The sequence below is a fragment of the Rattus norvegicus genome, chromosome 3 (assembly GCF_036323735.1).
Source record: "Rattus norvegicus strain BN/NHsdMcwi chromosome 3, GRCr8, whole genome shotgun sequence".
Lineage (NCBI taxonomy): Eukaryota > Metazoa > Chordata > Mammalia > Rodentia > Muridae > Rattus > Rattus norvegicus.
The window spans coordinates 118253420-118278795 of record NC_086021.1 but is presented as its reverse complement, the minus strand read 5'-3'; the positions used below and the strand labels follow the sequence as shown (position 1 = coordinate 118278795).

The window sequence follows — 25376 nt, the reverse complement described above, 5'->3', positions numbered from 1 at the left end:
GGATACTAGAAATGTATTAATGACCCTGGCCTTTCTCTTTTCAGTGATAGGATCTAATGGTGAAAGTAATTAGCCATGTGGATTAAATATGAGACTGAAATGAGAGGCTGCTTCCTAGTTTCAGAATTTTGTGTCTCTCTGGAGAATTTGGAGATCTCTATAACAAGTGGTGGTTTCTATGAAGCTTTGGCTCTGTAAATCTAATTTGTCATGGACAAGCATATTTATAAAATTACTTCCCTTAAATTCTGAAACAGTTCCTAGATAAACACTAAATATGTGGATGCTGGAACTCAAAATCCTAAGAAACTTTAGAAGAGCCAGTTTGATTACAATAAATCTTAGCCCAACTTTCTTCTTAAGTAAAAGAGTAAAGAATTTTCTTTAAATATATATCATTTTCATTATATATATATATATATATATATATGTGTGTGTGTGTGTGTGTGTGTATAAAGAAAATGGAATAACAATGGAAATCATTGGCTTATAGAATAATCCCCCTTGCTTTCAGACAACAATAATTCACTACTTTTAAATGCGCTTGAAAATAATAATTAGATGCTAGACTTTTAAAAGTTCTATGTATTATTAAGTCAACAGTTCTCAAACTGGTAATTGCAAGGAATTTTTCTACATCCAATAACAAACACAAATTTTTCTACAACAAATCACAAACCTGGAGAGTTAAAGCTGTTAGGTGCTCTCCTTGTGACTTGCTACAATGTATCAATGTTCCAGGCATAATGACCTAGCATTTCAGTAAACACTGAAAACCAAACAGCAAGGAAAAACAGAATGCAAGGGAAATTAACAAGTGTTTGAGGCTTTCTGGGACAATGTTAAGAGTATATATTTCCTTTCGTGTAGTAATCACTTTTGTAAAACATATTAGAAAGATGATTTCATTCTCTATTCATTTATAAATTTGGGGTTATAAAAACCTATTGGAGAAAACACTCACTGGAAAGATAAAAACACAGGAGCTATGGACTTATCATGGTCTATGAATAGCATTTGCTTTCTCCAAGAACTGAGCCCACTGCTAAGCCTCATGTAGAAACCTGCTTAACAAATTGCTCTTCAGACCCCCCAGAGCTCCCAGGGACTAAACCACCAACCAAAGAGTACATATGGAGCTCCAGCTGCATATGTAGCAGAGGATGGCCTTGTCTGGCATTAGTAGGATGGGGGGGGGTCCAGTAAGGCTCGATGCCCAATATAGGGGAATGCCAGGGCGGTGAGGTTGAAGTTGGTTCCTCATTGAAGCAGGGGAAGGGGGAATGGAATAGTGGGTTTCCTGAGGGGAAACTGGGAAAGAGGGTAACATTTGAAATGTAAATAAATGAAACAAACAGAAATAAAGATACAGAAAATCTCAAAAAAATGGAATTCTAGACTCACAAGATACCTTTGTGGGCACAGGTGCTTACTTTCCCACATAAGTAGATGAAGAGCATTCAAAGAGGGGGCTGGGGATTTAGCTCAGTGGTAGAGCGCTTACCTAGGAAGTGCAAGGCCCTGGGTTCCGCCCTGGGTTCGGTCCCAGCTCCGAAAAAAAGAACCAAAGAACCAAAGAGAAGGGAAGTTCTTTGGACCAAGTGGGAAGGTGCTGCTTTCTCACTTTAGCAAGGGTTTCTTTTCAGAGAGGGTTTTAAAACTAAACTAAGTTCAAAATTGCAATGTTTTTGGATCTTGGGTTGATTTGTTTTGTTTGTTTTGCAGGACGGCTTTACACCACTTTTGCTGGCTCTCAAGGAAAACAAAATAGAGATGGCGAAGTTTTTAGTAAAGAAAGGGGCAAATATACACGTATTTGATGAGATGAAAAGGTATCATTTGGATTTTAAAAAATGAGCATCATACTGAAATCACAATAATCATACAGCCAGGAAATAGACAATTGATAGGAAGAAGACTAACTAGGTATTCCATGATCACATATCAATTAATCATCAGTCTTATCAGTTAGGTAAGAAAAGCAATGTGTACATGAGCAACACAAATCATTTATAATAAGCTTCATACCCCCTTATATTTATTGATGCTCCTTATTTGATATTTTGTATGATTGGTCAACAAATTTTGGAACAGATCAATGGGTTTTAATTTGGTTTTACTAATTTTTAAAGTTTGAACCTTTTGTTCACAAAAAGACTCAGTCATTCCATAGTATTTCTGCTTTTCCTTATACATTTGTCTAATAAAATCCTATATTATTCACAAAAGAGTTGACGATCAGTCTAAAGATAAGTTGACGCAAGCATTCAATTCCCTTTTGGTGGCTAAAAATTGTTATTATAGGATGTTGCTCAAGCCCACCACTCTTTATGTCCAATTGGCATTGATGTTTTTATATTTACTTATTAGTGGGGAAAGAAAGCAAATTAGCCTCACTAGGATGAAGTTTAATGAGCAAATGCAGATTCACACATAAATTGGTTATAATGTTGGATAGTTAGTTGCTAGGGTTGTGATTACATGAAACTAAGGAAAATGGAGACATCTCCATTTAAGTTTTAATTAAGAATGAATCTCATTAAAATACAGTATATACAGTTTATACAGCATGCAAAGCATACACAGAATATACAGCATTACAGCACACCCACTATATACAGTATATATATATCATATATAGTATACACAGCACACAACACATAAGGTATATACAATGTGTGCAGTATGTGCAATATGGAAGGCTTCCTATCCACTCTTCCTTTTGTCTTCGGACACAATATATAAATATATACACTTGTTTCCAACAGTATTTATATATGATTTAAAAAGGCAACTCCATAAAGATAAGCAAGATGGTAAATTTGTAACATACCCAAGTATTAATAGTTTTAACTAAAATACTTAATAATGAAGCTATTTCTGTGTTAATTCAGAAACACACTTTTATATGCCATAAGATGGGACTCAAAAGATATGGTCAATCTACTTTTGGATGAAGGCATTGACTTTTTCTTTAAAGATGTATTTGGGTGGACTGCATTACGGTATGCTATTGAAGGCACAAGTAAAGGGTAAGTGTTCACATTAGAATGCTAGTAAATTAACCACAAAGTCTTCATCTTCTCTCACACAATATTTCATTGTTGACTCTATGTTCCTTTGGAATAGCAGTGACCATCCAACATGAAAAAGATATACTATTAGAAGTAGAAACAGGGGTTGATTTTTTTTTATCTCTTGACTTGGTTTGAAAATGCTGAAGATTGAACCAAGCACCTCATCTGCTACGGTCAATCCTGGCACTGACCTACATCTCCATGTGGGGTTTTCCAGATCTTCAGTATTATTGAATCTAATATTTTTCCTTTTATCCAAGTATAATCTTCATAAAGTGCACACACACACACACACACACACACACACACACACATATATATATATATATATATATATATATATATATATATATATATATTCCGATGTTTGATATTCTAATTAGCTGTTTCATTCTTCAGACGTGGTTATGCAGAATGTTGTGTTTCTGATCAATTTTTATTTATAATTATTTAATTCTTGGAAATAATGGTTTCTGGTTTCTTAACTCCCAGGGAGAGAGCTCTCCTTTGAACCACAGATGGAGAAGAAGGCATTCTCGTCCCTCTTTTTCTTCTACAGGTTCTGTTGCTGCAGTGTCAATATTAGCTCTGCTCCTGGAGAACAATAGTGGTTGACCTTGATAACCAGGTTTCCTTTGTTGAATCAGATTCTTAATGCTTTATGGTAATTCACACTTACATTGAACACTTAGAGTATTTTAAGTGAGTTATTAGTCCCATGGTGTTAGTGCTTTCCTTTGACCGCTGGGCTTTTTAGTTTGTGCCATGCTCATTGCTAGTAATCCTTCTTATTAATTTAGAACCTGATGTGGAGTCCACATGCTACTTTAACCCAGACCTTCAAGTTTTATTAACTTTGAAGAATTTGTCCATCTCTTCTGGTAGAAATTATGACTTGGAATAATTCTAAGTTGTTAAAAATGTTCAAATCATGTTGTAGGAAACACCAGGAGTCTGCTCGAACTCCAATTGCAGATCCCATTGCATTTTGTGCATCATTTCCTAGGGGCTAGAAGACCCAATGTCATCTTTCCCTGGGTAGTTGCCAGCTTCAGACTCTATTTAAGAGAACTGGTTCATATTACAAGCTATTGGAACCCATGTATCAAATATGATTTTATTTTTCAAAGCATTTGGAGATAAACAGGACAATCAATCATTCCAACAAGGATCTACACGTCTGGAGTTTGATTAGGTAGAGGAGGGCTGGGGGTAACCAAGATGTGGTTTTAGAAAGTTTTAGTTTTCAGCCTTTAGTGATTTACATTTCAGTAACAGCGCAGAGCACAATCAACTCATCTAATGGAAAGAAATCACATGATCAGAAACTTCAATTTTCAAGCTGTTAAATAGCTCCCATTTCTAAATCGTAAGTCATAAAATTATATGAAAAATATTTAATAGTGAAAATTAGCGATTGTGGTACTTAACCTTAATTATCAAGTGACACAGGTTAGAGTCACTTGGAAAGGAAATATCATTGAGTGATCCCGTAGATTAGATTGACCTATAGGATGGTCAGTGGCGAATTGTCTTGATGTGGGAATTCCCAGCCTGCTTTGAGCAGCTCCATTCCCTAGGCAGGTGTCCTGAATTGTGTAAGAACAGAGTTAATGAGAAGCATGAATTTGAATTCATTTCTTTCTGCTTCTGCTGGTGGATGTGCTGCAACTACTGCCTCAAACTTCCCGCAATAATGATGTACCATTGTGTGTGAAAATAAACACTAACTTTCTTATGTCAGGCTATCTTATCACAGCAACATAACAACGAAAGGATTTCATGATTTCTGGACAGCTATAAATGTGATTATAAGACCATGGAAGGAAATAACACATTGGGTTTTATTTGATTATTATGATAATGCCTTTTAAGATTCTGGAAAAATTAACATGGTATAAAATGTTTTATTTCATATCAATTTTAAAATAGTAATTTTATGTTTTTTCCCACATGTCAGTAGTCGAGAGATTCTCATGAACTATGATGAAAAGTTACGTAGAAAAAATAAAAATGGCATTCCAGGTAAGGCTTATATGAAAGATAAGTGAATATTAAACTCATGGTCAGCACACATCCAGTGCAAACCACACTTTTTTTTTTTTTTGATGTTACACATTTTATTTTTTTTTTTATTAACTTGAGTATTTCTTATATACATTTCGAGTGTTATTCCCTTTCCCGGTTTCCGGGCAAACATCCCCCTCCCCCCTCCCCTTCCTTATGGGTGTTCCCCTCCCAACCCTCCCCCCATTGCCGCCCTCCCCCCATAGACTAGTTCACTGTGGGTTCAGTCTTAGCAGGACCCAGGGCTTCCCCTTCCACTGGTGCTCTTACTAGGATATTCATTGCTACCTATGGGGTCAGAGTCCAGGGTCAGTCCATGTATAGTCTTTAGGTAGTGGCTTAGTCCCTGGAAGCTCTGGTTGCTTGGCATTGTTGTACTTTTGGGGTCTCGAGCCCCTTCAAGCTCTTCCAGTTCTTTCTCTGATTCCTTCAATAGGGGACCTATTCTCAGTTCAGTGGTTTGCTGCTGGCATTCGCCTCTGTATTTGCTGTATTCTGGCTGTGTCTCTCAGGAGCGATCTACATCCGGCTCCTGTCGGTCTGCACTTCTTTGCTTCATCCATCTTGTCTAATTGGGTGGCTGTATATGTATGGGTCACATGTGGGGCAGGCTCTGAATGGGTGTTCCTTCAGTCTCTGTTTTAATCTTTGCCTCTCCCTTCCCTGCCAAGGGTATTCTTTTTCCTCATTTAAAGAAGGAGTGAAGCATTCACATTTTGATCATCCATCTTGAGTTTCGTTTGTTCTAGGGATCTAGGGTAATTCAAGCATTTGGGCTAATAGCCACTTATCAATGAGTGCATACCATGTATGTCTTTCTGTGATTGGGTTAGCTCACTCAGGATGATATTTTCCAGTTCCAACCATTTGCCTACGAATTTCATAAACTCGTTGTTTTTGATAGCTGAGTAATATTCCATTGTGTAGATGTACCACATTTTCTGTATCCATTCCTCTGTTGAAGGGCATCTGGGTTCTTTCCAGCTTCTGGCTATTATAAATAAGGCTGCGATGAACATAGTGGAGCACGTGCAAACCACACTTTTATTACTTGTGTTCTAAGCTTGTGTAATTGAAACTGTCTCACATATTTTAAATATTGTAATTTAGGCAATAGCACTAACATTCTGTTGTCATGATTTTGTTACCATTCACCAAAGTTGTCTCTTGTTATAATAAGCAACATAGTGACCTTACTGAATGAATGCATTTTTATCTATGTCCAAACAGGGTTCAGTTATCCCGGACTGTCTCCCACCTTATTGTATATCTGAAATTGGTTTTGAACTCCTGATCTAAGCTCTTCTGATTTCTTAGTAGTTGAGGTTAGACACATGTAGCACATACTCAGCAGCTTTCTTTATTAAAATCAGTAACTTTTTGTCAAACTAGGGATTGAATCCAGAACCTCATGTCTTTTGTTAACTGGTAATTCTTTCATATGCATTTTAAATATTACTTATTTATTCCCTTTTTATCTTGATCATAGTCCTCCACACCTCCTTTCTTTCCAGACATGTCCTTACCAATCCCTCCCTTTATTTCCCATCCCTTATCCTCAGGGAAGGAAAAGTCCTCCTTGGTTACCACCCCACCCTGGGACATCCAGCCTCAGTAGGCCTAAACACATCCTTTCCCACATAGGCACAACCAGGTAGTCTAGTTATGGTAAGGGGATCCAATAGCAGACAACTGAGTCAGGGACAATCTCCACTCCAATTGTTATGGGACCCACATGAAGACTAAGCTGTGAGTCTGTACAAATGTGGAGGGGGGCTAGGTCCAGCCCCTGCATGTTCTTTGGTTGGTGATTCAGTCTCTGTAAGCCCCTGTAATCCCAGGTTAGTAGGTCTTCCTGTGTCCCTGACCCCTACAGCTCATTCAATGTTACCCTGAACTCTGAAATAAGATGCTCCAAGCACTTAATGCTTGGCTGTGTATCTCTGCATCTGCTTCCATCAGCAGCTAGGTGAAGCTTCTAGTGAAAGACTTATGCTACGGTCCTGTCTACAAGCATATAATTAATAGTTTCAGAGATTGGTTCTCTTACATGGGATGGGTTTTGAGTTGGGCAGTCCTTTATTGAACTTTCCTTCAATCTTTACTCCCTCTTTATCCCTGCATTGATATGTTGTAAGTGGGTTAATGTCGCTCTCCCTGCACTGGAGTCCTACTTGGTTACAGGTGAAGCGATTTAAATCTCCATATACCCCGCTTAAAGGAGTATCAGCTAGAATGGAAGCTCCCCTGTCCCAAGGCTACTCCAAGAGATGAATTAATTACTATTCTCACTCACAACCCTCTCCCACAGCTGCTCTCTCCACACCAGGTACTCCTTCCCTGCTCCTCACCTCACCCCTCTTCCTCCCAGTTCCCTTCCTCCAGCTATCTCTAATTTGTTTACTCTTCTGAGTGAAATTCATACACCTTGACTTCAGTCCTCTCTATTATTTAGTTTTTAGGTGTCTGTGAATTGTAGTGTGGTCATCCTGTGCTTTATGGCTAATGTCCACTTACAAGTGACTACATAGCATCTATGTGTATCTGGGTTTGGGTTCACTTGGGATGATATTTTCTAGTTCCATCCATTTGCCTATTGTCAGAGTAATATATTTTTAACATTTTAGATTTTAATTGATCTATTTGAATGCATTTCTGTTTTACATAGAATACAAGAAATTTGAAGACAACTCGTTAGACAAGTAAGAATCATATAATTATAAAAGTCATGTTTTCTAACCAAGGGTCTATAAATGAAAAAGTATTTGTGCGGTATTTTACTCTGTAGTTCCCCCAATATTTGTATTTGACAGTTATTTCTTATAACCACCATAATAAACGGTTAGTTTTTTCTATTACAACTTACTTTCGAATTGTATGATTGTCACTCAGAGTAGTGCTTCCATGAATGACTATCAGCCTGCTTTGGTTCCTCATGTACTTCCTTACTCATTTCCAGATTGACAGGAGTCCACAGAAGCTTTAAAACCTAGATACAAAGCACCAAATTTCAATGTTGAATGAAAATGTATTACAAGGTTTCTATTTTGTTTTCATTGGGAAAACCATTTCCAATGATCACATAGACATTTGGATATTTATTTATTTATTTATTTATTTATTTATTTATTTATTTCAATTAACTTTAAAAGATTTATGATATTTCAAGTAACCCCTTTTACTGTTTTAAGGTGAAGGAGAATTAATAATTTCTTGTCTATAGTTGCTTTCATTGCAGAAAAACATGGCATCAACATTTGAAGCATGCTTTCATTGGGTTAAAATAGCACAAGTGTTGTAAACCACTGAATAGGTTTTGAAAGCTGCATTCACTTTAGGCAGTTTGTGAAGTCAAGTTCACTTAAGGCCCTGCCAACATTTACTTTGTCACTATTGGTATGGAACAGACATTTAGCCTTTTGCAGATTAGAAGAGGCAGAGGCAAAGAGGAAACTGAAATTTAGACTTTTTGTTGTAAATAAAAAGTCAATCTCTATTGATATCAATTGTGATTATGAAATGTAATTCAGTATGCACACTTTTGTATGTTTTTAAGAGGTTCACTCCCCCATATTGATTGTGGATTTGCTCTGTAGGCACCCCAATGATCCTACTTCTGGATCCAACTTGCCTAAATCAAGTGAGAATGCATGTGATTTTGATTATGAGGTAAAATATTGCATCTTAAACTTGATTTGTTTGTACAGAAATGTATTTCTCTGGTGTTTATGTTTGGAATTCTGTAGTGTCTACTTTTTCTAATTTTATTGATAATAAAGATAGCTACTGGATAAAGACATTTTCCCAAGACTGTGACTAGAAACAATTGAACATTTTTTAATTTAATAAACAACAAAGTTCAAGTAACTCTTTTGAGTGAAATATATTGTTTGAGATAATTGTATTAGAAAGCGTAATTTCCATAAAAAGGAGTTTTAAAATATAATCAATGTATTTGAATAAATGCTACTCACCATGACTTATAACACTTGCTCATGTGATATTATCACAGAATCATAATGAAGAAAATATTCCCACCAGAGCATGCAAAATTATTTATGGAATATGGATATCTGCTTGTAAAACTATCTCCAGCAAGGTGGATATCTCATGCCATTTGTCAGGCTATCCACTTTAGCATTCATGTTCTTGTGCAGTAGCTGAAGGCATCATTTTTGTTGTTTGATGTCTCCTTTTAAAGGTAGACCTCAAATCCTTTGTCCTACTGCTAGAGCTGCAGGACCATCTCCAACATTCAGAGTTATATTCTACTACACATCAACTCCCCATCATGTTTGCTTTTTGGAATTTGTAGAAAAAGCTGACCAAGATTATTGCCATATTTCTCTTTCCTAATGTGAATACCAGATACAGATTTTAATTTATTTCAGCTACATTTAGAAAGGATTTCTTCAAAAACCATCTGGAAGGGTAGTAATAGCTTGATATTTTCATAATAGATTATTTTCTTCAATCATGAAAAACCGTTTTATAAGGCATAATTAGAAAATGAATTATTTTGCTGTTGATAGGTTGATAGAAATGCTGGATAAACTTTTAAATGAGATCTTAAATTTCTTTCTTACATAAAATAGTAGTTATAAAAAGCTAATATATAATCACATAAAGTTTCTCTTCTAGAATTTTAAACTCTTTTATTTGAGGATGCAAACTTTTTACATTGCCAAAATCATCCTTCAGTTCCAGGAGGGAAGTGATCCTCTTTATCTAACATGCAAATATTTTTAGACATGTTTAAAAATGCATGGGTACAGCTGTTCTGTCATGTCTAGGAGACAGTAATCTGCAGTAGGTGTCCAGGTCCTCGGGCTCTTTCATTTTTTGTCTCCTATTCTGTGATGTTCTCTGAATCTCGGGACTAGGGGATGAAGCTTTAATATGTAAGGTAGGATCCAGCACCCAACAGTGACCACTTATTTTTATTTTAACAGTTGTGGCTTTCCAATAGTCTCCATATGCTACAAAGGAAACTTTTCTTGAGAGGGGTGATAGCTATACTCATTGGTGGGTATTAGAAACAGAAATTATAATGGTTGGGAGAAATGGAAGTAGTAGGTTTTCTAGATTGTATGACCTCTAATCAATGATTGTTTGGCTAGATTTGCAGTACCAGGTGTGAGTTGCCTTTTCCTGAATAAGACTCAGAATTAAGCTTGACAGGTATTGGTTACCATTAAGAATCAAGTACTACTATTGAATCATTAAAGATACTTTTCTGGGCTAGTCATTGTTGTGGTTTGTAGGCTCTGCAGCTAGGCAAAACTATTGACTTTTCTATCCTGGCAGCTTGCATAGATTTTGTGAAAGTCATTCTTCAAGAAAAATATTCTACACAACTTCATGGTCAACTTCTCCCAGTTGAGCCTTATCTTTAGCAATACAGCCTTGTCTTCAATTTAGTTCTTGGAAGAAACCAAGGACAACGTCAATTTATTTTGGGGGGATTCTATTACTCACTGATCAATAACTCAATGGGAGTTTTCAAATGCATGGCACTGAATATTTTGATAGAGAGTCTTTGGCTCTTGGAGAAGTAGCATCTCACAAAACAGATTATCTTGATTTAAATTTTATATGTCTATAATTTCCAAAACTCATTTGGTGACATTTCTCACCAACATAGCTAAATATACCTAAAACAGCATGTTGGATGAGGGTTTTCAAATATTCTAATTAGTACTGGCCTCTCTTTCCTCTCTCTATATTATTGCTCTCCTCCTGTAGCTAAAAATCCCATGCCCCACTTTTCCCTTTCTAGCCACATGCATCCTATGATCCCATTCTCTAAAGTACCTCCATGTGGTCTGTCTCTGCTCTCCTATCTTCTGTGGTTTCTATTGTTAGAAGCCATCTATTTGTAACATCTAGAATTACAGTTTTGAAATTGAAGTGACCTTCCTTGTTTATTCAAAAATGTAAGTTCGGGAAATATTTCAGATAGAGGAAAAACATTGTTTGTGAAATCAGTTTTATGTTTGGATTGGAAAACTGTGGACAGGGAAAATTTTAGCTTTATTTTGTTGTTTATATTTCATTGGTGGTGCTTAAAGATAAATTATTTTTAAAAAATGGAATGCTCATTCTCAAAATTGAATGTAAGAGTATGGTAATCTAAGGTTAACTTCTTTTACAAAATATGTAAAAGTAAGCATATTTGTCTATGTACACGTCTCTTGTAAACATCCATGTTTGTTTTACATGGTGGTGGAAAATAGACTGCATCTAGGCAGCATGTATAAGCTTTGCTACTGAAATAATTGTACTTTCAGGGACATTCTTGTTTTATGTATAGTTTCATTAAAATGGAAAGTTCACATATCTTAAAATGAACAAGAAAACATTAAAATTAACAAGAAAACATTAATTATTTTATTTTTGGTATTGATTTTAGCTGGATATTTCTAAGTGTGCTCTCACTACATGTCCTAGTAACATATGTGGGGCTGGAGATCAAGAAGACAAAAGTGAAGCAAAAGCAACAGTAGATGGTAAGAACTATATTCTATTAAAATGTTATGAGACAGGATGTTTACTTATACCATGAGCACTGACAAAATATAATGGCCAAAAATTTTTCTTTTAATGAATAACAATGAAAAGTGGAAGTGAAATGCCTCCAATCGTACCTCTCATCAATCGATCTTTAAAAATAGGTAAAACAGAAAAGTCACCAAAGGAGTTAAATTATGATGCCAGTACATAACATTTTAATATGTAAGGACTCTGGGGAAATAAGAAAAAATGAATATAAGAAATAAGTAATGTAAAGGCAAAGAGAACAGGTGAATAAAGAAGGAGAATATAATAATAAAGAAGGGGCCTCAGAGCTCCCTGCCCCCAAACCTTTGGGAGAAAAAGCTGAACACCCAGAAGTGCAGAAAATCCTGAGACTGCAGGGCAGGACAGACTGCCACTTCTAACCACCTTTGCCCACATCCCTAGCCCAAGAGGAAACTGCATAATACATCTGGACCCAGGAATATAGGAACAATCAATCTGCAGGAGCCCTGCAGTCCAGATCTGCCCCTAGAACTGAACTGAACGGGTCAAACAGCTCCCTGCACCAAAGTACCATGGGGGTGAGAGCTAGATCCTCAGAAGTGGACACTCCTATGAAGCCAGAGGAAACTACTCTGTGCCCACATTCCCAAATCAACAGGAAAATGCCTAGTGCCATATTTGCCCCCTGTGCACAAGGACCTAGAAGCAGTAGAGGCAGGACCCTTCCAGTTGTTGCCCACATGGAGAGCTGAAAGCCAGCTACCAGGAGCAACTAGATGCCTGAGAGCAGAACACTCTGTTCCCATAACTGGCTGAAAGAAAACAGGATTATAGGTCTACAGGAGTGCTGACACACAGGCCCACAGGAAGGTAAAACCACCATCAGGAACAGCAAGACAAGCTAACACCAGAGACAACCTGATGTGGAGAAGCAAGCACAGGAACCCAAGCAACAGAAACCAAGACTACTTGGTATCATCAGAGGCCAGTTCTCCCACCAAAGCAAACACTAGATATCGAAACACACTGGAAAAGCAAGACCTAGATTTAAAACCACATTTTATCATGATGATGGAGGACTTTGAGAAGGACACAAATAACTCCCTTAAGGAAATACGGGACAACACAAGTAAACAACTAGAAGCCCTTAAAGAGGAAACACAAAAATCCCTTAAAGAACTACTGGAAAAAACAACAAAGAGGAGAAGGAAATGAACAAAACCATCCAGGAGATAAAAAGAGAAATAGAAACAATAAAGAAAGCACAAAGGGGGACAACCCTGGATATAGAAAACCAAAGGAAGAGACAAGGAGCCATAGATACAAGCATCACTAACAGAATACAAGAGATAGAGGAGAGAATCTCACGAGCAGAAGATAACATAGAAAGCATCGACACAACTGTCAAAGATAATGTAAAATGGAAAAAGCTCCTAGTTTGAAACATACAGGAAATCCAGGACACAATGAGGAGATCAAACCTAAGGATAGTAAGTATAGAAGAGAATGAAGACTCCCAACTTGAAGGACCAGTAAATATCTTCAACAAAATCATAGAAGAAAACTTTCCTAACCTAAAGAAAGAGATGCCCATAAACATATAAGAAGCCTACAGGAATCCAAATAGATTGGACCAGAAAAGAAATTCCTCCCATCACATAATAGTCAAAACACCAAATGCACAAAAAGAAAGAATATTAAAAGCAGTAAGGGAAAAAAGTCAAGTAACATATAAAGGCAGACCTATCAGAATTATACCAGACTTCTCTCCAGAGACTATGAAAGTCAGAAGATCCTGGACAGATGTCATACAGACCTTAAGAGAACACAAATACCAGCACAGGTTACTATATCCAGCAAAACTATTAATTAAAATTGAGGGAGAAATCTAGATATTCCATGAAAAAAACAAATTTACATGATATCTTTCTACAAATTCAGCCCTACAAAGGATAATAAATGGCAATGCACAACACAAGGAGGGAAACTACACCCTAGAAAAAGCAAGAAAGCAATCCCCTTGCAACAAAACCAAAAGAAGAGAAGCACACAAACATAATCCCACCTCTAAAAATGAAAATAACAGGAAGAAACAATCACTATTAATATCTCTCAATATCAATGAACTGAATTCCCCAATAAAAAGACACAGATTAACGGACTGGATACATAAAGAGGACCCAGTATTTTGCTGCCTACAGGAAAAACACCTCTGAGACCAGGACAGACACTACCTCAGAGTAAAAGGCTGGAAAACCATTTTCAATCAAATGGTCTGAAGAACCAAGGTAGAGTAGCCATTCTAATATCGAGTAAAATCGACTTTCAACAAAAGTCATCAAAAAAACTAAGGAAGGATACTTCATATTCATCAAAGGAAAAATCCACCAAGATGAACTCTCAATCATAAATATCCATGCTCCAAATACAAGGGCACCTACATACATGAAAGGAACCTTACTAAAGCTCAAAGCACACATTACACCTCATACAAAAATAGTAGGAGATTTCAACAACCCACTCTTATCAACAGACTGAACATGGAAACAGAAATTAAACAGAGACATAGACAGACTAAGAGAAGTCATGAAGCAAATGGGCTTAACAGGTATTTAGAGAACATTCCATCCTAAAACAAAAGGATATACCTTTTTCTCACTACCTCATGGTACCTTCTCCAAAATTGACCATATAATCATTCACAAAACAGGCATCAACAGATACAGAGTTAGAAATAATACCATGCATCCTATCAGACCAACACATACTAAGGCTGGTCTTCAATAACGACAATCAGGAAAGAATGTCCATGTATACATGGAATTTGAGCAATGCTCTACTAAATGATAGCTTGATCAAGGAAGAAATAAAGAAATTCAAGACTTCATAGAATTTAATGAAAATGGAGGTGCACTTATGGGACACAAAATTATGCTAAGAAGAAAACTCAGCTCTGAGTGCCTGCAGAAAGAAACAGGAGAAAGCATGCATCAGCAGCTTGACAGCACACCTAAAAGCTCTAGAACAAAAAGAAGCAAATACACCCAGGAGGAGTAGAAGTCAGGAACTAATCAAACTCAGAGCTGAAATCAAATAGAAATAAAAGGATTACACAAAGAATCAGCAGAACCAAGAGCTGGTTCTTTGAGAAAATCAACAAGATAGATAAACCCTTACCCAGACTGACCAAAGGGCATATAGGGAGTGTGTCCATTTTAACAAAATCGGAAATGAAAAGTGAGACGCAACAACAGAATCAGAGGAAATTCAAAAAATTATCAGATTCTAAACAAAAGCATATATTGAAAAAAACATGAAAATATGGAGGAAATGGACAGTTTTCTAGACAAATACCAGGTACCAAAGTTAAATCAGGAACACATAAACCATGTAAACAACCCCATAACTCTTAAAGAAATAGAAGCAGTCATTAAAAGTCTCCCAACCAAAAAGAGCCCAGGACCAGGTAGGTTTAGTGCAGAATTCTATCAGACGTTCATAGAAGACCTCATACCAATATTGTCCAAAATATTCCACAAAACTGAAGCAGTCAGTGCACTACCAAATTCCTTCTATGAAGCCACAAATTCCCTTATGAATATCAACACAAAAATACTCAATAAAAGTCTTGCAACCCAAATCCAAGAACACATCAAAACGTTCATCCATCATGATCAAGTAGACTTCATCACAGATATGCAGGTATGGTTCAATATATGGAAAACCATCAACATAATTCACTATATAAACAAATTCAAAGATAAAAAACACATGATCATTTCATTAGATTCTGAAAAAGATTTTGACGAAATTCAACACCACTTCATGATAAACATTCTGGAAAGAACAGGAATTCGAGTCCCATACCTAAACATAGTAAAAGCAATATACAGCAAACCAGTAGCTAACATTAAACTAAATAGAGAGAAACTTGAAGCAATTCCACTAAAATCAGGGACTAGACAAGGCTGCCCACTCTCTGCCTATTTATTCAATATAGTTCTTGAAATCCTAGCCAGAGCAATCAGAAAACAAAAAGAGGTCAAAGGGATGCAAATTGGAAAGGTAGAAGTCGAAATACCACTATTTTCACATGATATGATAATATACTTAAGTGACCCCAAAAGTTCCACCAGAGAACTACTAAGCCTGATAAACAACTTCAGCAAAGTGGCTGGGTATAAAATTAACACACACACACAAAAAATCAGTAGCCTTCCTCTATACAAAAGATAAATGGGCTGAGAAAGAAATTAGGAAAACAACACCCTTCATAATAGTCCCAAGTAATATAAAAAAAACTTCGGTGTGACTTTAACCAACCAAGTGAAAGATCTGTATGATAAGAACTTCAAATCTCTGAAGAAAGAAATTGAAGAAGATCTCAAAAGATGGAAAGACCTTCCATGCTCATGGATTGGCAGGATTAATATAGTAAAAATGGTCATTTTACCAAAAGCAATCTACAGATTCAATGCAATCCCTATCAAAATTCCAATTCAGCTCTTCAGACAGTTAGTCAGAACAATTTTCAAGTTCATCTGGAATAACAAAAAAACCAGGAGAGCTAAAACTATCCTCAACAATAAAAGGACTTCTGGGGGAATCACCATCCCTGACCTCAAGCAGTACTACAGAGCATAGTGATTAAAAAAAGATAACTGTATGATATTGGTACAGAGACAAGCAAATTGACCAGTGGAATAGAATTGAAGACCCAGAAATGAACTCACACACCTATGGTCACTTGATTTTTGACAAAGGAGGCAAAATCATCCAATGGAAAAAAGACAGCATTTTCAACAAATGGTGCTAGTTCAACTGGATGTAGAGGAATGCAAATCGATCCATTCTTATTGCCCTGTACAAATCTAAAGTCTAAGTGGATGAAGGATCTCCATAAAAACCAGATACACCCCAACTAATAGAAGAAAAAGTGGGGAAGAGTCTCACACATTGGCACTGGAGAAAATTTCCTGAACAGAACACCAGTGGTTTATTCTCTAAGATGAATAATCAACAAATGTGATCTCATAAAGATAAATGGGGTACAGAGCTAAACAAAGAATTCACAGCTGAGGAATATCGAATGTCTGAGAAGCACCTAATATACTGTTCAATATCCTTCATCAACAGGGAAATGCAAATCAAAACATCCCTGAGATTCCACCTCACAACAGTCAGAATGGCTAAGATCAAAACTCAGGGGACAGCAGATGCTGATGAGGATAGGGAGAAAGAGGAACACTCCTCCATTGTTGCTGGTACAACTTCTCTGGAAATCAGTCTGGAGGTTCCTCAGAAAGTTGCACATTGCACTACCTGAGGACACAACTATACCTCTCATGGGTATATACCCAAAAGGTACTCCAACATGCAACTAAGACACATGCTCCACTATGTTCATAGAAGGCTTATTCATAGTAGGCAGAAGCTGGAAAGAACCCAGATGTCCTTCAACAGAAGAATGAATACAGAAAATATGATACATCTACACAATGGAGTATTACTTAGACCAAAAGCAATGACTTCATGAAATTCATAGGCAAATGGATGGAACTAGAAAAATATCATCCTGAGTGAGGAAACCCAATCACAGAAAAACACACATGGTATGCATTCACTGATTAGTGGATATTATCCCTAAAGATCAAATTACCCAAGATGCAATGCACAGACCACATGAAACTCAAAAAGGATGACCCAAATGTGGATGCTTCACTCCTTCTTTAAAATTGGAACAAAAATATCCATAGGAGGGAATAGGGAACCAAAGTTGAGAGAAGAGACTGAAGGAATGGCCATTCAGAGCTTGCCCCACATGTGGCGATATATATATATATATATATATATATATATATATATACACACACACACATACAACCACCAAAACTAGATAAGATGGATGAAGCTAAGAAGTACATGCTGACAGGAACCAGATATAGATCTCTCCTGAGAGACACAGCCAGAACATGTGAAATACAGAGGCCAATGCCAGCAGCAAACCACTGAAGTGAGAACAGGACTCCAGTTGGAGGAGTTAGAGAAAGGATTCAAACAGCTGAAGGGCCTTGCAGCCCCATAAGAACAACGATGCCAACCAACCAGAGCTTCCAGGGGCTAAATCACTTCCCAAAGTCTATACATGGACTGACCCTGGGCTCCAACAGCATTAGTAGGAATGAATAACCTTATTAGGGCACCAGTGGAAGGGGAATCCTTTGTTCCTGCCAAGGTTGGACTCCAAGTGTAGGGCATTATTTGGGGAGGGTGGTAATTGGGGTGGGTGGGGAGGGTAACACCCATAAAGAGAGCGAGGGGGATGGGTTAGGAGATTGATGGACAGGAAACCGAGAAAGGGAATAACATTTGAAATGTAAATAAGAAATACCTAATTTAATAAAATTGAAAGAAAAAAGAAGGGAATAATAAATAATAAGTAAAATAAATAAATTATGCAAGGCAAATAAAGAAAAATGGATAAAGATTTTATTGTACAGAGTAGAAAGTAATGATGCAAGTGGACAAGAATATAAAAAAGATAGAACATTGGCTTCATGCCTCAAATGAGAGGTAGGAAAAAAAAAAAACCTCGAATCTTCCTTACAGTCTCCTTGTTGCCAAGAAAACAATCCATTACTGGCTGACAAACTCCATGTTGCAGAGACATGTCCACTCTACTACTGTAAATATAAGCACCTCAATTATATGTCCTCAATTATACATTGTCGTGGTCAGTGTCAGGGAAGCTGCCGTTACAGGAAGATATAGAATAAAACACAAGGTTTGGTCAAGAGCAAATAATAGTATTAGGTGTAGAAAGTTTAGGAAGTCATAGCCAGACATGATAGGGAGAACTACAGGGCACAATCCAAACATAAGCTGAAGCAGGGAGATGTTGAAGAAGACATCATAGAAACCAGTATTTATTAAAATTTAGGAATTTGTAGTCAATGTTAAAAACAGATTATATCCGGAAAAAAAAGAATAATAAAAAAACAGATTATATTGTTCAGTTTGCCAAAAAAAACCTCTGCATTTGCGTATTTTTCTAGGCAATGGCAATCAGCTATGTTCTGAGTATCCACATTATACTATTTTTTTAACTAATTTTAAGTAAACATAGAAGGGGGACTTTTATGTTATAGTGATGATGGAAGAGTATCAAGAGAAAGAATGTATTTGCCTTTACTTTTGAGCATAAAATAGCAATCATGGAAGGAGGAAAGAGAGGAAGAAACAGAAATAGAAATATAGGACATTAGTAGTAATTCATGGTAGGAATAAACAAATAAATAGAATATGCAATACTGGAAATTTGAATTCAGACTGGTATCCACTGTCTGCAATGAAAGTTAATTTCCCAATGGGACTATTGCCTGTGTGAAACTGCTTTATAACTCACATGATATAATCATACAGCTTTAGGAATTAAATATATGTTCAACTCATTTACTTTGTAGCAAAATTGTGCCATAGAGTAAATATTTTGTAGTATTTGTTTTATATGTAGCTGGTAAGGGCTTCTTAATTCTTCAATGAAAAGTCATTTAAACACTTTGGCAGTCATGCTCAAAAGTTAAAATTGCATTAAATTGCAATTTAGGTTCGTATACCTCCTAAAACTGTCCACTAAAATTTTAAGTAATATAAGTCAAAATAAAGTCATAATAATAATAATCTGCATCTGTGTTCATACTGTTCATAGACTATTTCTATGAACAGTTATCCTACACATGACTATATAAGTTGAAAAGTCCACAGCAGTTTTTTGGATAGTGATTTATGTTTGTCTGAAAAGTTCTTCTAGATCTGAGTCACCTGAATTATATAAAAAGTGATGCTCAATTCTTGTAGTATTCTCACTTCAATTATGACAAATTGTTTTGTTAAAGTTAAATGCTGATTTTTATAATCCATATTAACAGTTATAATATACCTATGTTTATGTATTATTCATTTTATTTTAAATTGTGTATTATATGTTGTATATACTCTATATTTTATATCTCATATATAGTATATTACATATTAACTATTATACATTACATATCATGTAATATATTATATAATATATATTACTATTGGATTTAATAATTGATATATTATCTTGGGGTCTTACTTTTGAACCTTACAATTATCTTATGATTTTCTATCGATGCCAGCTTTACTTCCTAACTGAACCAAAATAGAACAATCAATAAAAAAATCTAGCAACCTCAAATTTTAAATTACCATTCCCAAAGTTACTCATAAGAATTTTGTCCCACACAGATTCTGCTTGATTTTATGGTCAATGTTGTCATGAAATATGATTGATAATTTACCTTTTTGATATTTTAGACTCATCTATAAAACATCACACATCAAAGGTAATAGTATACACATTTATATCATATAATTTCACACTTCATGAAATACAGAAGTTATTAATTATCCTTTCTAATGCTATACAGCATGGCACTGAAAAGGCAGATTCTACCGCATATGATGAATCAGAATCAAATCAGGAGGAATCAACTCTGACAGGTGAATCATACAATGTTGGTGTCAATGGTTCAACATAATTTGAAATATTCACACTATTTTCTTTTCTTTTGCTCCTCCCCCAATTCTCAATTGATTACTTTTCTATCAATGTAAGGATTTTGGCTAGTTTGATGTGTACTTCTTGTGTGTAACCTGCCCTCTGGTAATACTAAACTAATATCAATTCTTCTGATAAATTAACATATTTCTAGACAAATTCTAATATCATTAAAGTCCTTTTATACTTTCAATGATGACAATGTCATACTCATAATTTTTGACCTACACCTGCCTAAATGTATCAATAATTCTCAAGTCTGATAGGTGTTCAGTAAAAACAACCATAAATATTTACACTATGCTAGTCTTAGAGCAATACATTTGACTAAGTACTAATGATTTAGGTATGAAATCAAGAGAATGGTCAGTCTACACGTGTGATGGGAAATAGTACAGCTAGTGTGGGAATGAGAAGGAAAGACATTGAGTAGATATATATTTCTAAAAAGAATTATGACTAAAAAAGCAATTGGGTTAAACAAAAAAAGCTCTTTTATTTATGTAAGACAAAGATTAACCTAAAAAATAAAAAAATTAAAAAAGATTAATCTAGAAAGACTTCACATGTTACAGTCAGCCTTGAATGATTACACTCCTGATAGTGGATGCAAGCTTTACACATGATAAACAGTAGCCAATAAATAATTCAATTACTAGCTCTTTTTGTAAAGGGAATATCAGCAGTTAGGTTAGTTTAATTTTATCCATTATACCTAATGATATTAGTATGCAATGTGAAACTGTTCCTTAGTGTCATGTTTGAAAATTTTTCTAAGGGTTTATTCTTAAATATGGCTAAATTTAAATGAGATGTGTGGATGTATTTAACATGGTGCCATCTTACTGCCTCTGTAAGTCAAGTACTCAATAATTAGCCCACTAGAAGTAGCTCAGGGAATACAAATATCTAACTCAATATTACACTTAATTCAAACAATTGTTTGAGAAATGAACTATTTTTGATGGTTTTATAAAATATAAGTGGTTAAAAAGAAAATTTATATACATACATAAAAATAGAATCTTTCATGGCTTAACTAAATAATAACTATTTGCCCACAGAATCAGACTTATTTACCACTGAATCACTGGAAGAGAATGTCTCCGATGACAGTGAAAATATTCAGCCATTGGTATGAAGATAGTTTTATTATTTTATTCAATGCTGTTTGATTTTGTTTAATTGCATGGCCTTGGGCAATAAAGACTTGCGTATTTGTTTCCCTTTTCTAAACTTAGTTGTCAGTACTTGAAACAATTTAACCAATTACAAAACTTAGCATGTTATTAAAATTTATGCCAGTTTAAAGGTAAAATTCCATTTTTAGACTGTGACAAAATTCGTTCCAAATATTGTCTCTGCTATTTTCAGTGTATCCTTCCAGTACAATGAATATGTAAGACCAAATTTTAGCTTATGGTCTAAACATCTGCAGGTATGAGCAAGGCTACTGTATTTGATACATGATAAAGGACAATGTTTCACATTCAAGTATATAGTTAATTATTATCAACATTAATGCTAATTTTTATTTTTTTAATCTATAGTGTCTTCAGACTCTGTTTATGGAAGGAATAGGGTTACATAATTAATCCTAGTGCGTTTTTAGCAAAGTTCTTTCTTCCTTTAGAGGCCCTTTGGTGTTTGAGTGCCTCCCAACAGCTGTGATTAATTATCTTTACGATCATTATAACTATATTTGTAATCTCCTTTTGAGATGAATGTTTGACTTCTCTGAATGAGGTTTCTTTGAGAAGATTGACTGTGCAATGTAGAACTAGAAAGAAGGTCACAAGTTTCAGCCTAGAGATTGTCACCAGAAACAACTGAGGAAAGGAAAGGAAGCAAACAAGCTGAGCAGCATTCCTCCTCCTCCCTCTCCTCCTCCTCCTCCTCCTCCTCCTCCTCCTCCTCCCCCTCCTCCTCCTCCTCCTCCTCCTCCTCCTCCTCCTCCTCTTTTCTGTTTGTTTTGAGAAAGGTTTTCTCTCTGTGTCGCTGGGTATCTTGGAACTCCTTCTGTATACCAGGCTGTTGTCAAACTTAAAGATCCACCTACCTCTTCATCCTGAGTGCTACGATTAAAAACATGCATCCCCAAGAGAAGCACATGCATTATTTCTGCCACTGAATGTCATAAAGATGGTAAATGCTGTATTGTATAAGTAAAATTAAATGTTGCCAAACACGAAGTATAAAATTCCTTCTGGGATATCTTATTTAGAACAGCTATGTTCATGTATATACACATTTCCTTTGGCCTAAAGGACCAAGTTATGTAGTCAGCGCCATTGTAGTAGTAATGTGTAGATTCACGTGTTTTCCCCCTTGAACATGAAATTTCCATAAAATTCCAGTTTAATTGCTTTTAAAATAAGAAAAATAAGCTATCTCCTTCTGGAAGAGCTGATGAGCAGGAAACTCATATTGATGCAAGTGCCTTTGATCTTCTTCCACAGAGAGGTGAGGGTATTTTATCTAGGAAATTTCATGAAAGAAGAAAAAATAATGCAGCAAGAAAAATTCAAGGTAGGAATAAAGAACTATTATAAAAAAATCACTCCTGTGAAGGGATAGATATTTAAAACAAGGGTGAAATCTTCAACATGTCTTTGGGTTGAAGATTTAAACACTTAGATGTTTACATAATACAGCTGAATTGAAATGAGGGGAGTGGTCATAAAATTCTGTAAAATAATAAAAGTGGAAAGAGAAGCTTACATATTGAAATAATACTTTGAATAGTAGAAGCTTAACAAGAAATAAAAGTAAAGTTTATTATAAAATCTTGTCAAACACGATCAGAAGACTTTGTGTGGATTTATACATCTTCACTGAGAAAAAAGACTAGATCACAGCTTCTACATGGGTTGTTGGACCCATGAAATGTTAATATAATTAGGTAAAGTATAGCCTGTCAGTGCTCTTAATAATTTCAAGCTTCAAGGAAATAGAAATATGCAACATTGCTTGTAAGCAGATGGTGAAAGCAATTAAGGAAAATAACAGTTTTTATTAGTTTTATTAATTAATTTTTTAATACAATCTAGACTTTATCTCCTTCCAGGTCCACACTCTGACTATTCCACATCCCATACCTCCTCCCCCCACCCCCATCCCTGTCTCTAAGAAGATGTTCCCACCCCAACGCCACCAGACCTCCCCACTTCCTGGGTCTTCCAGTCTGTTGGAGGGTTAGGTGCATCTTCTGTGACTTACTCCAGACCCGGCAATACTCTGCTGTATACATGTTGGGGACTTCAGGGGTCAACAGTTTCTGTCCATTGGTTGGATGTAAATATCCACTTCTAACTCTTTCAGCTGTTTGTTGGGTCTTTCAGAAAGCAGTTAGGCCCCTTTTTGTGAGCACTCCATAGCCTCAGTTATAGTGTCTTGAGTGAGTAGATACTGAACAATGTGGTTGTTTAGTGAATGTGCTTTGAAAAAGAATATAATGAACCAAAACAATATGCTATCAGAAATAAAACACATTTGAGCTCATTCTTTGAAAAACTAAATGTGAATTATAATAAATATAGCATGGATTTCATACTTTCCAAGTTCATGATGTATTAAAGTGAATAATCAGTTTATGGGTTTTGTTTGTTTGTTGGTTGGTTTGTTTGTTTTTAGATATATTTCTTTACTTACATTTCAAATGGTATTCCCTTTCATGGTTTGCTGTCCATAAACCCCCATCCCCACCCCCTCCCCAATACAGATGTTCCCCCCATCCACCCCTTACCCCCCATGACATTCCCCTGCACTGGGGGTCTAGTCTTGGCAGGACCAAAGGCTTCTCCTTCCACTGGTGCCCCAACAAGGCTATTCTATGCAACAAATGCAGTTGGAGTCCTGGGTCAGTTCATGTATAGTCTTTCAGTAATAGTTGCATTTCACCACTGAAAGATGATCTCACTTTAGTTTATGTGTGTTGCATAGATTCACACTAGTGGATCAAGATAATGTAAGATGTCTAAACTGAAGAACATAGCCATGATAATGCTTTGTATATGCAAAAGTTCACTGATTTATGAAGCTTTAAGGACATATTCTGACTATTCATTTATCCACGGTTACAGACAAAGGAAGCTACAATACAGGATTCAGTCAAGAAAAAGGTGAGAGATCTAATTATATAAAGCCATTTAGTGAAATGTATATCAAAATAGGACAGAGTAACACTAAACAGACTGAGCAGGTTTTATTTATATATTTAGCAATATGTATGCACACATAAGTGTGTGTAACAATTAAAGAGGTAGTGTTATGTTGAAAGAGCAAAGTTATAGTACAAAGGAGAAGCTTGTGGGAAAAAAATGGAAGGGGAGGAAAATGTAGTAATATTTTAATTAAAAATTAAACCTAAAAATACCAAAAATGGGACAGAAGGCTGGGGAGTTGATTCTTTGGGAAGGAAAAAGGGTTTGCTGTGAAAGCATGAGGACTTATGCTCAAATAACTAGAGTCACATAAAAAGTTGGGCATTCCTTGCGTGCTTCTATAACCAAGCACTTTGGGGAAAGTTTCAGCGGATCACTGAGACATTCTGAGTACTTATCTTGCTCCAAAACTCAGTGGAAGGTCTTATGTTCTGGAAATAACATAGATACGGACAGTCAAGATGTCATGTTGTCCTCTTTTGGTCTCTTTGTGCATGCACATTTTATGCAACTGTATTGATACATATGCAGATACCCTACATAGACAGTGCAATTCTAATACATCTAACAAAGACTGAAATACAATGTAACAAGGGGGAGAGAAATTATTACCCTGCCTCTAAAATTGCCCATATAATATTTATTAAAGCACACAATATATTAAATGGCTGTAGGATTTTCTTTTCTTGGCATAGGAAGTTTGAAGAAAACCTTTACAATGGTGGTTAATGGTAGATGTATGTGTGGCATGTGAATATTTTCACAGTTAAGGAATGTTAGGAAAGTGACAAGAGAAGGAGAAATGTGAAAAGCTACATGGAGAACAGAAAGAAAGTGAAGGAAATAAGTAGGTGTCTAAAATTCTAAATTTTAGCTCAGCCATAGTTTCTTTAATATCTGCACCCTAAAATGCCTTGTTGTGAATCACCATATTTGTTAGAATTTCTAGACTTGACTTGG

General features: G+C 35.9%; 1 protein-coding gene across 1 annotated transcript in view; it reads left to right on the top strand.

The window, feature by feature from the left end:
• The window catches only part of Potefam1 (POTE ankyrin domain family member 1), a 185699-nt gene that overhangs the window by 2707 nt on the left and 157616 nt on the right, over window positions 1-25376 (top strand). The window contains 11 exon segments of the mRNA XM_039106462.2: window positions 1726-1832; window positions 2895-3032; window positions 5038-5102; window positions 7813-7846; window positions 8741-8813; window positions 11557-11653; window positions 20010-20038; window positions 20123-20195; window positions 21318-21388; window positions 22713-22782; window positions 24336-24374. Of these exon segments, the coding sequence (XP_038962390.1) occupies window positions 1726-1832; window positions 2895-3032; window positions 5038-5102; window positions 7813-7846; window positions 8741-8813; window positions 11557-11653; window positions 20010-20038; window positions 20123-20195; window positions 21318-21388; window positions 22713-22782; window positions 24336-24374 (796 nt within the window).